Genomic DNA, 19,033 nt, shown 5'->3' on the forward strand with positions numbered 1-19,033 from the left:
ACACTGTAAAATGATTTAAAAAATTGCTTTAATTTGCCTTTCTAACAGGTGATTCTAATCAATTTTATTGCTGCCCCTATTTTGCAGCTTGCTGAGTACAGCCAAAGCTTCAGCAAGGTTCTGGGGTAATGTTTGAAAAAGAAGTGCTACTTTCATTTGTGGTCATCAAAGCACAGTTCCCTTAAAACTGATCCTCCCAGACCTTAGGACAAAAAAAAAAAAAAATGTGTGCTTGACAGTTAGATTTTTCCCACCACCAAAGTAAAGGTGGAAAAAAAAGAAAAGGGATGACAAGAACACGATAGTTCTATGCTCCCTACTCACAAAACATACTTTCACATGCTGGGCAGCAAAATAGATGTGATCTTATGGAAAACATGTATTTTAAATGGTCATTATGGATTCCCCCTCCCACCCCTGCCCCCACCACCAGAGGCAAACATCAAAGATACTGATTCACAGGCTTGGGAATAATTCCTTTGTTAGCAAGACCTCTGGAGGTCCATGAGGGAAAGTTATCAATTAAGTACTTTAACGATGCTCCAATTAAACATTTTCAAAACTGTGCTTGGTGGGATCTTCATCAAGGGAAAGGCAAGGTTTCATGACTACACAGGTTTGGGAGATGTTGAGTTAAATGAAATGAAACTGGTTACTCATTTGTGGAACTTTGTAAAGCAGTATTAATGAGCTCTGTGGATCTCCACTGCATCACCAAGTGGTTTGATGATGGAAATCACATTTTTAACTTGAGAGCATACTTTTGGAAAAAAAAGTTCAAATATCCAAATGGCAAACTGCTGAGGAAGTGTGGTGAAATTTTTGTATATCAATGTGGACACAGGGCTTCCTCCTTTCCAAGAATAGTCAAGGATCTCACTTTGTCTAACACAGGTGGATTAATGATATACATAAAATGTATTCACTCTAATCACACAAGAGCATTATTTGCAAAATATAAAATCCTTCATATAAATCATTACTCTTTAACTTATCTGCATGATACATTCAGCTGTTTTTGAAGTCCAGTTTTTCTTAAAAGGTGAAAATAAAAGCTTATTTCAGAAATTTTAATTATTTGGTTCTCTCCTTAGTCCAAATACCCATTTGTTTCATATTAGATTTCTTATTAAAACTTGATTAATCTCACCGTAAAAAAAAATGTACTTTTTAAATTGACTTAATACTGAACAAAAGCTACAATCACAGGTTAAAGGGAAACCTGTGAAATAAAATTCCCACTGATCATTTTAGTATTACATTCTCCTTTCATTTTATTTGACAGTTTTTGTGTTGGTTATAGACCAAATTTGGAGACTTAGCCAGCTACACTCCAATGGATGTGTTGGTTTTTGTTTCCCTCCTACAAGTTTGTTCATTTGGGGTTGCTTCATCAGTGAGAAATAGATTTGAGAGTTATGGCAGAAGATGTGAAATAAATTTATAAGAAGCTACAGTGTATACTGGCCCTTGATGCTGAACTATAAAAGGTTTTTGGTTTAACCATCCCAGTTGACTCCAGAAAATTACTAAAAAAATTTTTTTTCAGACAATTGGTTCAATGAAACCCTTGGATTTTTTTCACTGAGTTTATATTCACTGAAGCCAGATACATTTTAAGCCAAGAAAGAAACAGCCAAGCCCAATCTCAATTCTGACACACACATAATCTAGAAAAGAGGGGAAAAAAAGATTTTAAGATGAGTGTCTCTCTTCTAGAAGAACTGATATCAAAACTGGAAAATTCAGTTCAGTCTTCCCTCATTCTATATTAGAGACCGTCTCCCCTCCCTCCCCAGAATCGTCTTGTTAGTAGGATTTCACAGCAAACCCACAATCAATAGTGATGAGTTTCTCCACCAGCCAGGATTTCATACCTGCAGCAATTTATTGCCATACACAGGCTCTTGATACACTACTCTATAAGGAAACAGAAATGTAATGTTTTTCAATGCAAAAATGAAATAAATAAAGAAAATGCATAAGTCAGACAGAAATTCCAGAGCACTTCATTTCCAAGTTTGCTTCTCTTTTGTCACTGAGACCTAAGCTTGACCCATTAAACCAAAAGAAGGACCAAGGAATGCCGAACATTTTTGAGCTGTGAATCTCTGTAACAGAGAGTATCAAGCAGGTGGGGGTGGGGATCAAACCGCCCTCATTGTATTTGTGTTATAATTCTGCGTGTATTTTAAAGAAGGAAAAAGGATACTTTCATGGCTTCTTTTCCTTCCAAGCATATTGCATGCTTGCTAAGTCGCTTCAGTTGGGTCTGACTCTTTGCGACCCCATGGACCACAGCCCACCAGGCTCCTCTGTCCACGGGATTCTCCAGGCAAGAATACTGGAGTGGGTTGCCATTTCCAACAGTTCAAATTAACTTGCTCTCTCATTTCTCTCTTTATCTCATGGTTGGATTTCTTAGGCACACCTGAGAATTCAACTTTGATGCTGAATGATGGAGGCAGTTAAGATGATAGTATCAACACCTTTTTAAAAAATACCTTATAATTTTATTTGTCAATTATGCCTCAGTAAAGCCATAATTTAAAACAAACAAACATGACCTATGGTGACTACAAATTATTCTTTTTTTCTTTTTAACGCCCTTTTTCCCCCCTTAATTTAATTTCAAATAACAACAGACAGAGCAATTGTACTTCAGGAAACAATGAATCAGATCAAAGATACTAAAGCTAATTTTAACATATATGACTAAAAACACTACTTATGTGCCTGTGTGTGTGTGTGTGTGTGAGCATGGGTGCGTGCGTATGCATGGATCTGGAAAAGCTTCTTTGAAGATGGATGTCATTAATCCGCCATCACTTCATTCAGGTCCAACACTCACAAGATCTCAGCAGAACCCTTGGGCAGACTGGGGAGCAGTTTGAGATGTGACAGTGATTCATGAATGAGGCTGATTTTTCCCATGAGTGGTTCTAGTTGGAAGTGAAGTGTTCCAGTTCCAAGGCAGACATCAAGGTGATTGAACATTTTAACAGATGTAGGGACCTGGCCGATAAAGGTGTGTGTGTGTATGTGTGTGTATGTATAGTATGTATATTTTAAGGAACTTCCTTGTGGTTCAGTGGTTAAAATCCTGCACTTCCAATGCAGGGAGCATGGGTTCAACCTCTGGTCGGGGAGGTTCTGAATGCCATGTGGTGGGGACAAATATATGGGCATGCATGTGTGTGTCTGTGTGTGTGTGTATGCGGCTTTCCTGGTGGCTCAGCAGTAAAGAATCCGCCTGCCAAGCATGAGGCCCATGTTGGATCCCTGGGTCAGAAAGATCGCCTAGAGAAGGAAATGGCAACCCACTCCAGTATTCTTGCTTGGAAAATTCTATGGACAGGGGAACCTGGTAGGCTACAGACAATGGGATTGCAAAGAATCGGATACGACTGAGCAATTAAACAAATAACAACAATGAAGTATACTGGATTGGTTAGCCCGTCCCTTCTCCAGGGGATCTTCCCGACCCAGGAATCGAACTAGGGTCTCCTGCATTGCAGGCAGATTCTTTACCAGTTGAGCTAGCAGGGAAGCTCCTAATTCTACTGAGCTTTCCCTTTTAAGTTAGAATTATACGTTTGTGGAGCTATGCCTGTGGAGGTTCCCCCATCTCTCCCTCTGTCCCTGGAACGTTTCAAGTGCAGATATTATTCCCTGTGACCAGTCCACCTCACACGCTCTCCATACCCTCTCCCTTCTCCCTCCTCCTGGCCTGTCTCCCACCACACTCTCCAGTTTGCTCAGTGGAGACAATGATGTCCTTCTGTTGGCCCAGGGCTTAAGGGTTGAACTTTGCAATTTGATCGATTTCATGGGCTCAAACCAAAGTGTCCGTGAAGATGTCCAGGCAAAAGATTTCATCTCTTTTCTGAAAAAAAAGTCTCCTCCTCTGGGGAAAAAAAAAAGGAGGTGATGGGTAAAAAGACTGCTCCTTGATTAGGACCAGGACACAGATGGTAAAGAATTTGCCTGCAATGCATGAGACCCAACTTTTACCCCCAAGTCAGGAAGATCCCCTGGAGGAGGGCGTGGCATCCCACTCTAGTATTCTTGCCTGGAGGACAGAGGAGGCTGGTGAGCTACAGTCCATGGGGTTGCAAAAAATCAGACAGGACTGGGCAACCAACACACTTGATGGGACCATGTGCAGAGAGGGTGAGCTGATGTGGAGTGTGAGTGTCCTGTTTCTTACACAGGCGATGCTTAACTTCCGGATGAGGTGTTGCCTCGCCACCTGGTGACTGACCAGAACCCCCCAGCTGGCCCAAAGCAAAGTCTCAGGAATAAACACTTGGGGTTTTTATCTGGAGAATTTCCATTTCCCATGTTCCAAAAGCTACTGACACCTCTGTCCTGAGCTCAAACATCAGTGAAATGAGGTTGCCTCTTGAAGATCCATGGACGGCAGAGTGACATGAATTCAGAAATAATGTATAGAAGCCATGGTGTCACCGAGAACCTCTTTATAATGGGATTTAGTCATGATACAAAAATGCACTGGAATCTTATCCAAACATATTTGCTAGATAGCCTCACAGTTGCATTGAGTCTAAGAAAGCTTTGTTGTTCTTGTAGCCCACCAGGCTCCTCTGTCCATGAGATTCTCCAGGCAGGGATGCTGGAGTGGGTTGCCATTTCCTGACCCAGGGAACTAACCCACGTTTCCTGCATTGGCAAGTGAATTTTTTACCACTGAGTCACCAGGGAAGCCCTGTTAGGAAGCTTAGGGCTCTTTCAATAAAAGAGAGTAAGGTTAATATTTATGTTCTGTATCATCTCTTTTTCCTATCCTTTCTTTCCTTTCTCCTAGTGCTCAGAACTCTATCATCTTACTCTAGTTTCTACTGAGAGCTTGTCAGGTCTTTTTTTTTTTTTTTTTATAGCTCTATTATCATGTCCTTTCCTCCATTTTCAATAGTTATCTTTTGATCTAATTCCATATTCTTTGCTATCTCCCTGAGTGGGTAAAGACACATGTCCTGGCTAAGTTTGGTTCAGCAACCCTTATTTTTAGCTCCTCGATCAAGGTTGGCCTTATAAAATCTCTGGCTTCACCGTTCAACCTAATGGATTGCTTTGCAAGTCCAAGGATTGTGGTCCTTCACCTTCAAACAGTTGATCATATCCATGTGTTGCCTCTCCTATTATTTCTATATTTTTTCATTAACCTAGTCTACTTTTTCTTCTTTTTCTAATAAAATATGGTTGACTTGGGCTTCCCTGGTGGCTCAGTGGTAAAGAATCTGCCTGTAGTGCAGCAGACTCAGGTTAGATCTCTGAGTCGGGAAGATCCCCCGGAGGAGGGCATGGTAACCCACTCTAGTATTCTTGCCTGGAAAATCCCATAGACAGAGAAGCCTGGTGGGCTACAGTCCACAGAGTTGCAAAGAGTAGGACCCAAGGGCTGAGCAATTGAGCACAGCACAGAGCTGATTTACAATGCTGTGCCAAGGCCTGCTTTTTCATTCAAAGGAGTTTATGGAAATATGTGCCACTTAGCAATGAATCAATGTGTAGGTTTGATAGGCTAGTTATGGAAGCTCAATTGCTACCGTTTCAAATAAAGGTGTGTGTGTGTGTGCGTGCGCGTATGTGTGTGTACATGTGTTTGTGTGTTATGCCCAAGGTAGAAGAGACCCAGTTAGTGACCTCTGTGACCCTCCTTGCTGACTTAGAAGACCTCTCTGTCCTCTGGTGAGTGGCCATATGCACTGGGTCAGAGCAGGGCAGGCAGCCTTTTTCCTGCAGAGCTGGGCTTCCCAGCAAGATGATTTTTCTTTGCACTCAGCCCAAAGGCGCATCCCTGATTTTTAACCTTAGTTTCTGGCTCACAGGCTCTTATAACACATCCACTGCCTCCAGCTCTTTCAGGGCATCTATGATCGTCGCTGTCTCTCTCTCTCTCCTCAATCCTCTCTTCCCTGCAAAGTTTAAGAGGAGCTATTTCTACAGAGGAGGTTGTGACTTGCTAGTTACAGGGATCCTTGCAGGTCTTTCAAATCCTATTTGCTTCAGCAGGACTGGGAGATGCCCGAGGGTTCCACCATGATGCGGGAGGGATAGGGACCTTGGACAACAAAGAGGAGAATGTGCTGGAGAAAGTGGGGTGTGTACAAAGGGTCAGTGGTCCTAGCTCCCATGCTGTTGTCCTTGTTGGGTTGCTCTGATCCACTGTCAAGACAGGATGATCTGAGTAGGAAGAAGTGGAGAGCAGACCCCCATCACCTTCCTTAAAAGTAACTGAAGCCAAAAGCTTACAAGTCTGCCCAGTAAAATAAAAGGGATGGACCTAGACCTACTCACTGCGCCTTATTTTTTAATGAGATTGAATGAGCCAGACACAAACTTCCTTTAAATAAAAATAGAACCTGTGTGTCTTTTTATGAACCTCTTTAATCATCATTTCTTTTTTTTTTAACAGAAGGGAGCAGGGAGGACGTTTCCAGTCATCTGAACATAGCTGTATCTCAAAGGAAATATAGCTGTATCTCAAGGGGTTGTTGTTTAGTCACTAAGTCATGTTCGATTCTTTGCAACCCCTTGGACTGTAGCCCACCAGGCTCCTCCATCTGTGGAACTTCCCAGGCAAGAACATTGGAGAGGGTTGCCATTTCCTTTTTCAGGGCATCTTCTTGACCTGGGGATCGAACCGTGTCTACCGAATTGCAGGCAGATTCTTTACTGTCTGAGCCACCAGGGAAGTCCAAATAAGTCCTTACTTCTTCCATATGCATGCTCTATCCAGAAGCTACCCTAGAGGAAGGGGATAGATTGATGTTTGTGATCAGTGGATATCTGAGGATATGGAGGAGGTCCAGACTCTTTAGCTCCCTCCTGTTTCTCTATTTAAAATTGTACAAACCTAAAGTTTGGAAAAAGAAGACTTGAGAAGGAGTAGATGGACTCTCAAGACACACAAAAAGGAAACTGGTTGTTCCCTGGGTGAATAAAAGACAGGTAGGTTGTTTTTTTCATTTTATTAAGGGAAAAAAAATAAAAACTAACCCACAGATTATAATAAATATATTTAATGCAATAATAATAAAACCCAATTTCATCATTGATGGAGATTAATACTCTGGCTCAAAATTGTAATTATTTGAAATTGAAAGGGAAGAAAATTAAACAACTAGCATCTTTCCTATTTTCTAGTAAATTGCCTCAATTTGATCAGGAATATGGCTATATTTTTCTTTGTTATCTAGTCTATAAAACAACAAATACGATTCCACCGAATTTATTTGAGGTCACTCATAACGAAAATAATGATGTGATTTGGAAAATATCCCCCATTTCTTTTAAGTTGTGTTTATTCCAAGTCATTTTCATAACACTGAGGCTAATATTACACCATGGGTGAATAACTACCTCTAGATCAAGTTAGGTAAATTTAATTATGACCCCATAATGAGAAACATCCTCCTCTTCTCTAAAAGTGAGAAGAGGTAATAAAGTGGTACCATTTAACAAACAATCCAAAATAGGACTAATAATTCTAAGTCAGGTAACTGTTTCAGGAAAATAGAGGGAAATCAGGTGTTGAAAAAAATAAGAGTTGAATGCTCAACTGGATCTATATCTTGTTAGGAGATGTTTCTTGCTAAAACCATCAATGTGGGGAAAGAGAGAGAAATGGGGACTTGAGGGGACTCTTTCTAGGGCTGTTGTGATAAACAATTCAACGTATACAAGAAAACATCAAACACATTAGCCATGAAAATATCTTTTCACCCTCTACAGCTGGTAACTACAGCTGTCATCTTAAATATTAGACTGAAAACACAGAGACCCCAATTGGGAATTTGGGAGAGAATTTCTTTTTGTGGCAAAGGCTTTAATTGGACATGGGGAAAAAAGTCAGTATTTTATTTTGAATAAATAAAATTATTTTATTCTGAAATGAATCAGGAGTTCATTCCACTCACTCAATAGCACGACGGCTACCATGAGCAGAAGGCCGTCTCTCCTCCGAGCCTTTGACTCTTTCCCACGGGAAGCGGAAATAGGTGGCACCCAGCTGAGAATTCGCAGCAAACTTGTAAAAAGAATGGCTCCGGCGAGAAACAAGGGTGGCATGCATGTTAATGGATACTTACATAAATGTCTGCACCATAAAATCCATCCTGGTAAACAACACTGCAAGGGTGCACACACAAAGAAAAACATTCATATTAGTGCGCTTCCCCATGCAGACACATCAACCCCGCACGGGCCAGGTTAGTCTGGTCACAAGGGCCAGCCGAGACACAGGAACCGGGGGTCGTTTCCATACTGGTTAAGGAGGCTGGAGACAACGGCAGTCCATCAGATTGAGGAATAATGAAGCTGGGGTTCAGTGGGGGCCCGGAATCAGGACACGGTGGCAATGCTATGCTGGGTAGTGGACTTTCCAGAGGGGTACAGATGCAGAGAGGATTCAGGTATGTTTTAAGTGGCCCACGCCGATACGAGGATCGGGGTTTGCATTCAGCCAAACCCCTAGCTCCTTCCCAGAAAAACAAATCATCTGCTTAAAACATATGACTGATAAGTATAGGGGTACGGATGTCACGCTTTCAAGAAGGGTTACAGCTGAATGATCTCAGGGGAGCTGAGCTCCAAAGGATTTCAGAGGTTTTCTTCTATATTCTTTCATACTCTAATATTTGGTAATTCCATGTGCCCCTCTATTATGGGAAAGGGAGGGGACTATCTCTAGTTATATGGTCTGTGAACAGGTATGCAGATGTGTATGCAGGAACACAGGTGGGCATTTGTGTATGTGTGCAATTCATGTCGGAGAAGGCAATGGCAAGCCACTCCAGTACTCTTGCCTAGAAAATCGCATGGACAGAGGAGCCTGGTCGGCTGCAGTCCATGGGGTCGCTACTAGTCAGACACGACTGAGTGACTTCACTTTTTACTTTCACACATTGGAGAAGGAAATGGCCACCCACTCCAGTGTTCTTGCCTGGAGAATCCCAGGGACGGCGGAGCCTGGTCGGCTGCCGTCTATGGGGTCGCACAGAGTCGGACACGACTGAAGTGACTTAACAGCAGCAGCAGCAGTGATTCATGTACATGTATGCATGCACGCTTGCTCAGTGGCTTAGTCGTGTCCAACTGTTTGCGACCCCATGGACTGCGGCCCACCAGGCTCCTCTGTCCGTGGGATTTTCCAGGCAAGAATACTGGAGTGGGTTGCCATTTCTTTCTCCAGAGAATCTTACTGATCGAACCCTAGTCTCCTGCATTGAAAGGTGGATTCTTTTACCATAGGGCCACCCAGGAAGCCCCCAGATTTTTGCATATATGTGTGTTTGTTAGTTTGTACATGTAAATGCATGTGTGTGCATGTGTTTATGAATGTACATAGTGTGCATATGATGCATGCAGTAATATGTGTTTGCACGTCTGTGTGTCTATGTGTACTCACGTGTCACCTGTGTGCACATGCCTATGTCTGTGTGTACATTCGCATAAATATATCCAGACTGAGCAGAACCCCACGTGATGACTGAATGAGCCAAGCGTCACTGCAGCTCTCTGATCCCTGTCCCAGAGAGAAGGGACTTCACAGGAGGGGTAAATAAAAGATCCTGGACTTCTCCAGAAGTCTCATGGTTTACCTTGTGGGAAATAGCCAGAGGAAGAAGCTCTGTAAACCTGGGAAACTGACGTACAATTCCCAAGCATTGAAACGGGTTTAGTGAGGCCCCCACATAGCCTGCACACCTCACAGTCTTTTGCCAAGATCCCAAGACATCTCAAATATAAAAATGTGAGTTTCTAAAAGCATGTTTTCCAAAGGGTAACTGTTGTTATTACAACCTTCCCATGGAGTTTACAGATGATTTATGATTCTGGCAAAGGACCCATGTGCCCCACCGTTGAATGGAGCTGGGGTCCTAAAAGAAAACATGATGTCGATTACCCAAGGATTTCAGCAGGTTTCAGGAGCAGAGCAGACCCACAGAAAGGCTGAGCACAGAGAGCTGAGGGAGGCACCAACACATACATGCACATACGCACACAGCAGTGACACTGCTTTGCTGGAGAACACCTCATGGGCTTCTCAGAGCCTTTCCGAGTTGAATGGCTAAACTCCAAGTACCATCGTCTTTAAACACAGGGGCAGAGATTTCACACGCTAAGGGGGCTTGCAGGCATGGCTTTCAGCTGTCTTCATTTGGACCGAAAAGGGCTCCTGTTCACAAGAGTCCTTGTCAAGCAGCGTCAAACCCTAATCCCAGATACTGAGTGTGTGGCATCCTGAGCTAGGCTTTGATTTCGCTTTCAACACTTCCAACATAAAAGGATACTGTCTGCCGGGGGTCAGAAGGCAGGGCCGGCCTCTGCGCTCAGCACTGATCATTCAGCCAGATCAGAGCAGCTCTGAATGTTCCTTCATGCTGTCACACCTTCGCACGTGCTGATCCTGGTGTCGGGACAGCCTCATCTCCCCATAACCTCCTCCAAAAGCACAGCACCATACAAGAGCCAAATGAGACGGGAAACACACGGGCCTCTGGATCACCACCTCAGCAATCAGCAGCTAGGGGCCCCGGAACTAATGATCTGAGCAACCTGAGTGTCCCTTCTTTGGCTGCAAAATGGGGAAAGAGGTGAGTAGGTGCCCACGTCAAGGGAGGATTATGCAAAGAAGGTGAAAGTATGAGTCGCTCAGTTGTGTCTGACTCTTTGTGACCCCATGGACTGTAGCCTGCCAGGCTCCTCCATCCAGGGACTTCTCCAGACAAGAATACTGGAGTAGGTTGCCATTCTCTTCTCCAGGGGATCTTCCTGACCCAGGGATTCAACTGGGTCTCTTGCACTGCAGCCAGTCTCTTATACTGTTTGAGCTACCCGGGAAGCCCAAAGTATCTGCAGTCGTAACTCTAGTCAACGATTACATTGCTATGAGCTTTATCCAGTGTCCTCCCCCTCACCAAACGGATTTCTTCCTCCCTCCTGTAAATACCAGCATCACGTTTTCTGACCCTCTGATCCTCACTTGGTCCAATAATTTTGATATCAGTCAAATATGAAAGGCATGTGTGAATGGGTCTCATTTCACCCTGAAAGTTGTACCCAATAGCTTCCTCAACATTGCATCTCATTTGATAGCTAACACATCACTTTCCACCCTACAGATGTAAGTAAGTATCTGTTGAGTGACTACTGCCCATCAAGGGGGAGGGTTGGCCATTAGGAGGTGACAGAAGGTGACCCAGAGCAATTCTAGGTAGAATCCCCTTCTAGTTATTCAACATCAGTGATTATTGTCAAAGGGGGAGGGGGAGGGAGATCAAATTAAAATTTGGACCTTGGGAATACCCTGGCAGTCCAGTGGTTAAGACTCAGTGATTCCATTAGGAGGCATAGGTTCAATCCCTCGCCAGGAACTAAGATCTCCCAAACAAACAAAGTCCTCACAACTAGACTCTGACTTAGAAGATCAGTACAAGAGGCTAGATAGAAGGTGATGTAACAGTGAACAATATAATAATACTTAAGCAAATATTAATATAGATTCAAGTATGGGAAGGGAGGCATGCGTGCTCAGTGGCTTCAATCGTGTCCTACTCTTTGTGACTATTTGGACTTTAGCCTACCAGGTTCCTCTGTCCATGGGATTTTCACAGTCAGGAATACTAGAGTGGGCAGCCATCTCCCTTTCCAGGGGATCTTCTCCAACCAGGGATCAAATCCAAGTCTCTTGTGTTTCCTCCACTGGCAGGTAGGTTCTTTACTGATGAGCCATCTGGGAAGCCCCGTGTCTGATCCTGTAGTCTGACCTTATAGTCTGACCTAGTTATCATGATCCCACTGAGTCCTCAAAATACCCTTATGAGATGGATGATGCTATTATAGCCTCTTCTGACATCAGAAAAGTGAGACAGAGAGAGCTAGGTATTGACAAAGCTGGGACTGTAGCCTAGCTTGTATTGTATTGGCTTCACAGCCCAAACTTTTAATTGCTATGGCAGGCAGCAGTGGTCAGACTTCAGCCGGCATCAGAACCACCTCGAGGGCCCATCAAAACACAGATGGCTGGGCCCCACGCCCAGTCCAGAGGTTCTGAATCAATAGAGCTGGATGCAGAGGGAGGGGGAGGTTGGGTTTAAGGATTTGCATTTTTAACAAGTCCCAGGGGAAGCTAAGGATGCTGGTCCAAGGACTAAAAATCTTACTGCCCTACAGAGCGCCACCCTCCACGTGACATCTTACATGACATTCGAGAGAACACTGGAGGCCAGCCTCCTAGCCTGCGTGCGTGGTCAGTGGATTCAGTTGTCTCTGACTCTTTGCAACCCTATGGACCATAGCCTGTCAGGCTCCTCTGTCCATGGGATTCTCCAGGCGAGAATACTGGAGTGGGGTGCCATGCCCTTCTCCAGGTGATCGTCTCCACCCAGGGTTCGAAACCATTCTCTTACGTCTCCTGCATCAGCAGGCGGGTTCTTAACCACTAGTGTCACGTGGGAAGCCCAGGTCCTATTCTAAATAGGAATTGTTTTCAAGTAAGCTCTTACAAAGACTCACGATGGTTTCCAAGAATGTATTCAAACATTTTTAAAAACCTCACTAAACAGGTGCACTCGAAATAACATAAACGAAGAGAGGGGAGGGCGGGGGATGATGTCTAACACGGAGCTCTCGATAAATGAGCCGTGGCCCCACACAAGAGATGAGAGCCACCATCAAGCATAGAACAGGTGCAGCCCCATTTTAATGCAGAGGCGGTCGGTCTAGCCATGCAAAGGTAATCGCATTGCTTGTCAATCACTTTGGGACCGCAATATGCTTTTGCAAGAATGTAATGCGAATGCACATCTCATTTTCTTAGAAAGGTAGTAACAGTAGTTAAATATTTGGATGAACGCAAGCAGGGGATGATTGCACTATAGCAAATTAGTTTACGGAAAAGGAAAGAAAGTATGGGATACTCAGACTATACAATCTGATTGAATAATGTAATACATCCCAACCACCAATATATTCTTAAAGAAAAGGTTATTTAATGATGGTGTATCTTTCTGCCCCTTCCAAATGGAGAAAAAAAATATTTGTAATGCGTTCAAATGCATTAAACCATAGTTGGTTTAGAATGGATATCAGGTGGGTCCATAAACTCACTGGCATTTGTACAGCATTGTGTGGTGTGAGCACACTGACATTTTCCCAGGGAAAAATACGTATTTTTAATGAGATTATCAAAGACATCTGTGACATTCCACTTTCTCCCCCCAAATTTAAGAACTACTCATTTACGGTGTTTTTCTCACAACGTACTTGGTGAAGAGGCTTTCTTTTTAATGTGAGAAGTTACATTTTAAAACTGGCTGACTAACTAACAAGTATGAAAGGGGAAATTAACAACAATGTAATAATAGTGGGAGATTTTTATACCCCACTTAAATCTATGGATAGATCAACTAAACAGAAAATTAACAAGGAAACACAAACTTTAAACGATACAATAGACCAGTTAGACCTAATAGATCTCTATAGGACATTTCACCCCAAAACAATGAATTTCAACTTTATCTCAAGCGCACACGGAACCTTTTCCAGGATAGATCACATCCTGGGCCATAAATCTAGCCTTGGTAAATTCAAAGAAATTGAAATCATTCCAAACATCTTTTCTGACCACAATGCAGTAAGATTAGATCTCAGTTATGGGAGAAAAACTATTAAAAATGCCAACAAATGGAGGCTGAACAACACGCTGCTGAATAATGAACAAATCATAGAAGAAATCAAAAGAGAAATCAAAATATGCATAGAAATGAATGAATATGAAAACACAACCCAAAACCTCTGGGACACTGTAAAAGCAGTGCTAAGGGGGAAGTTCATAGCAATACAGGCACACCTCAAGAAACAAGAAAAAAGTCAACTAAATAACCTAACTCTACATCTAAAGAAACTAGAAAAGGAAGAAATGAAGAACCCCAGGGTCAGTAGAAGGAAAGAAATCGTAAAAATTAGGGCAGAGATAAATGCAGAAGAAACAAAAGAGACCATAGCAAAAATCAACAAAGCCAAAAGCTGGTTCTTTGAGAAGGTAAATAAAATTGGCAAACCACTAGCTAGACTCATCAAGAAACAAAGGGAGAAGAACCAAATCAATAAAATTAGAAATGAAAATGGAGAGATCACAACTGACAACACAGAAATACAAAGGATTATTAGAGTATACTATCAGCAACTATATGGCAATAAAATGAATAACTTGGAAGAAATGGACAAATTCCTAGAAAAGTACACCTTTCCAAAAGTGAACCAGGAAGAAATAGAAAACCTGAACAGACCCATCACAAGCACAGAACTAGAGGCTGTAATCAGAAATCTTCCAGCAAACAAAAGCCCAGGTCCAGACGGCTTCACAGCTGAATTCTACCAAAAATTTAGAGAAGAGCTAACATCTATTGTACTCAACCTCTTCCAGAAAATTGCTGAGGAAGGGAAACTTCCAAACTAATTCTATGAGGCCACCATAACCCTAATCCCAAAACCTGGCAAAGATCCCACAAAAAAAGAAAACTACAGGCCAATATCACTGATGAACATAGATGCAAAAATCCTGAACAAAATTCTAGCAATCAGAATCCAACAACACATTAAGAAGATCATACATCATGACCAAGTGGGCTTTATCCCAGGAATGCAAGGATTCTTCAATATCCGCAAATCAATCAATGTAATATACCACATTAACAAACTGAAAAATAAAAATCATATGATTATCTCAATAGATGCAGAGAAAGCCTTTGACAAAATTCAACATCCATTTATGATAAAAACCCTCCAGAAAGTGGGAATAGAAGGGACATATCTCAACATAATAAAAGCTATATATGACAAACCCACAGCAAACATTATCCTCAATGGTGAAAAACTGAAAGCATTTCCCCTAAAGCCAGGAACAAGACAAGGGTGCCCACTCTCACCACTACTATTCAACATAGTTCTGGAAGTTTTGGCTACAGCAATCAGAGCAGAAAAAGACATAAAAGGAATACAAATTGGAAAAGAAGAAGTAAAACTTTCACTGTTCACTGATGACATGATCCTCTACACAGAAAACCCTAAAGACTCTACCAGAAAACTACTAGAGCTAATCAATGAATACAGTAAAGTTGCAGGATATAAAATCAACACACAGAAATCCCTTGCATTCCTATACACTAATAATGAGAAAATAGAGAAATTAAGGAAACTATTCCATTCACTGTTGCAACTAAAAGAATTAAATACTTAGGAATACATCTACCTAAGGAAACAAAAGACTTGTACATAGAAAACTATAAAACACTAGTGGAAGTAATCAAAGAGGACACTAATAGATGGAGAAATATACCGTGTTCGTGGATTGGAAGAATAAATGTTGTAAAAATGAGTATACTACCCAAAGTAATTTATACATTCAATGCAATCCCTATCAAGCTACCAACGATATTTTTCACAAAACTAGAACAAATAATCTCACAATTTGTATGGAAATACAAAAACCCTCTAATAGCCAAAGCAATCTTGAGGAAGAAGAATGGAACTGGGGGAATTAACCTGCTGGACTTCAGGCTCTACTACAAAGCCACAGTCATCAAGACAGTATGGTACTGGCACAAAGACAGAAATATAGATCAATCGAACAAAATAGAAAGCCCAGAGATAAACCCACGCACCTATGGACACCTCATCTTTGACAAAGGAGGCAAGAATATAAAATGGAGAAAAGACAGTCTCTTTAACAAGTGGTGCTGGGAAAACTGGTCAGCCACTTGTAAAAGAATGAAACTAGAACACTTCCTAACACCATACACCAAAATAAACTCAAAATGGATTAGAGAGCTAAATGTAAGACCAGAAACTATAAAACTCCTAGAGGAGAACGTAGGCAAAACACTCTCCGACATAAATCACAGCAGGATCCTCCATGACCCACCTCCCAGAATATTGGAAATAAAAGCAAAAATAAACAAATGGGACCTAATTAAAATCAAAAGCTTCTGCACAGCAAAGGAAACTATAAGTAAGGTGAAAAGACAGCCTTCAGAATGGGAGAAAATAATAGCAAATGAAGCAACTGATAAAGGATTAATCTCCAAATTATACAAGCAGCTCCTGCAGCTCAATTCCAGAAAAATAAATGACCCAATCAAAAAATGGGCCAAAGAACTAAACAGACATTTCTCCAAAGAAGACATAAAGATGGCTAACAAACACATGAAAAAATGCTCAACATCCCTCATAATCAGAGAAATGCAAATCAAAACCACAATGAGATACCATTTCACACCAGTCAGAATGGCTGCTATCCAAAAGTCTACATGCAATAAATGCTGGAGAGGGTGTGGAGAGAAGGGAATCCTCTTACACTGTTGGTGGGAATGCAAACTAGTACAGCCACTATGGAGAACAGTGTGGAGATTCCTCAAAAAACTGGAAATAGAACTGCCATATGATCCAGCAATCGCACTCCTGGGTATACACACCGAGGAAACCAGAATTGAAAGAGACACATGTACTCCAATGTTCATTGCAGCACTGTTTATAATAGCTAGGACATGGAAGCAACCTAGATGTCCATCTGCAGACGAATGGATAAGAAAGCTTTGGTACATATACACAATGGAGTATTACTGAGCCATTAAAAAGAATGCATTTGAATTAGTTCTATGAGGTGGATGAAACTGGAGCCTATTTATACAGAGTGAAGTAAGCCAGTAAGAAAAACACCAATACAGTATACTAACGCATATATATGGAATTTAGAAAGATGGAAATGATAACCCTGTATACGAGACAGCAAAAGAGACACAGATGTATAGAACAGTCTTTGGGACTCTGTGGGAGAGGATGAGGGTGGGATGATTTGGGAGAATGGCACTGAAACATGTAAGTTGTCATATGTGAAATGAATCACCAATTCAGGGTCAATGCATGTTACAAGATGCTTGGGGCTGGTGTGCGGGGATGACCCAGAGGGAGGATAAAGGGAGGAGGGAGGTGGGTTCAGGAAGGGGAACTCATGTACACCCGGGGCGGATTCATGTCAATGTATGGCAAAACCAACCAATATAGTATTGTAAAATAATTAGCCTCCAATAAAAGAAAAAAAAAAACTGGCTGAGAATTTAAACAAGAACTCACAGCTAAGCCAAAAAAAAAAAAAAAAAAGCCAAACAGCTGGAGTGAATTCTGGAAAGTATTCTGAGAATAGGTGATGATGACTATAGTTCCTAGTGTTTCTGTTAATTGAGAAATTTCCTGAGCATAAGATAATAACACCTGAGCATGAGACATTTAAAAATTAAAACCAGAAAGCACGGTTAATTCACAGAAAGAAAGGTTCACCCACATAGTTCCACAGGTTCCATCAGGACCTAACCTGAAAGCACCCCCTAAGGTGCTACGTATGGGCTTCATTCTTGCACTGGCCAACTGTATAAAGTTTCTCCAAGGGATATCACCATATCTTTTTGTATTCAGAGGAGCATAGTCTCCTCAAAATACTTCACGAGGTAACTCTAAGAAGTTGCACATAGATGTGTCATAACAGGGCTTCCCAGGTGGCTCAGTGGTAAAGAATCCGTCTGCTAAGACAGGAACCACAAGAGACGTGGGTTCAATCCCTGGGTTGGGGAGATCCCCAGGAGGAGGAAATGGCAACATACTCCAGTATTCTTGCCTGGAATATTGCATGGAGAGAGGAGACTGGCGGGCTACAGTCCATGTGGTCACAAAGAGTCGGATACGACTGAGCAACTGACCACACACGTGTCATAATTAATGACCTGAGAAAGTGCAGAATACCTTGCTCAAAAATATCCCGAAAGCCAAGATGAAAACCTATCACAAAATGCTGGATGTTTCACTTAAAATAATGATAATAATTTAAAAATCTCCTATGGTTCTTTATATTTCTATCCTCATACAAGATACCTGTTGCATAGTAGGACTGGATACATATGTGTGTGCTAAGTTGATTCAGACATGTCTGATTCTTTGGGACCCCATGGACTATAGCCTGACAGGTTCCTCTGTCCATAGGATTCTCCAGGCAAGGATACTGGAGTGGGTTGCCATGCCCTCTTCCAGGGGATCTTCCCAATCCAGGGATCACACCCACTTCTCTTATGTCTCCTGAATTGGCAGGTGGGTTCTTTACCTTAGCACCAGCTGGGAAACCCAGAACTTGATAAAGTGCTGTTTATTAATCAACCAAGAACAAGAACTTGATGAAACCAATCTCATGGGGCTTTGTGAGGCGAGGATTATGGTTTAACCGCTGTCCTGTAACATCTGGTCTTGTACTGACTCTGGAGTATGTGTTTCTCATGCTTCCACCTGCCATTTTCATCCACAGAGCATCAGCCTACAAGTTCCCTCAGATGGCAATCACCCAATAGGTAATTTCTCTCCAGGGTGAGTCCTAGGAAGATAGACTGGACATGGTGTCTGACACTGACTTTGGGGTCAAATGCAAGAAGAAATAAGGATGACATGGTCCCTTCAACTCTCTTTGACACTGTTCACTAGTTAATATTTTGTTTCCAATCTACATAGCCACTTGAAGTACCTTTGTCTAAAGCCATCTCTGTGGCTTACATGGGATGGAGGTCAATTAACAGCAGGCACCCATCCCACCCGCCACAGCCCAGGGGTAAGTAACTCATGGATACAGAAATGTGGGTGTTCAACTCAAGCAAAAGGGGACCTTGAGAAGGAGAGGAGTATGGGCAGCTAATAAAAAGTCAATTCCTATCTCAACAGCAACTACAGTAGCTACAGTTCACTTAACACCTGCCATCTGATGGAACGGATGAAGCTGTAACCTTACACTCATCTCCCTACTTCATCCTCTATCAACACTTCAGAGGCAGGTATAGTCTACCCAGCTGCTAAGGCAATGGTGCCTACAGAGATTAAGTCAGCTACCAAGGGCAGTATGAGACAGAACAGCAGGAGGCAATCTTATCTTCCCGGTAGTTTGTGTCTTCATAGGAGTGCAACAATCCTATTG

General features: G+C 42.2%; 1 protein-coding gene across 9 annotated transcripts in view; it reads right to left on the reverse strand.

The window, feature by feature from the left end:
- RBFOX1 (RNA binding fox-1 homolog 1) overlaps window positions 1–19,033 on the reverse strand; it is a 411,330-nt gene that overhangs the window by 46,118 nt on the left and 346,179 nt on the right. For all 9 annotated transcript variants that reach the window (XM_055409444.2, XM_055409440.2, XM_055409443.2 and 6 more), the window contains one exon: window positions 1,878–1,920. In XM_055409444.2, coding sequence (XP_055265419.1) covers window positions 1,878–1,920 — 43 coding nt within the window. The remainder of the gene's footprint in view (window positions 1–1,877; window positions 1,921–19,033) is intronic.

This window comes from Moschus berezovskii, chromosome 27 (genome assembly GCF_049115385.1).
Source record: "Moschus berezovskii isolate FMDL1 chromosome 27, NW_MosBer_1.0, whole genome shotgun sequence".
Classification (NCBI taxonomy): Eukaryota; Metazoa; Chordata; class Mammalia; order Artiodactyla; family Moschidae; genus Moschus; species Moschus berezovskii.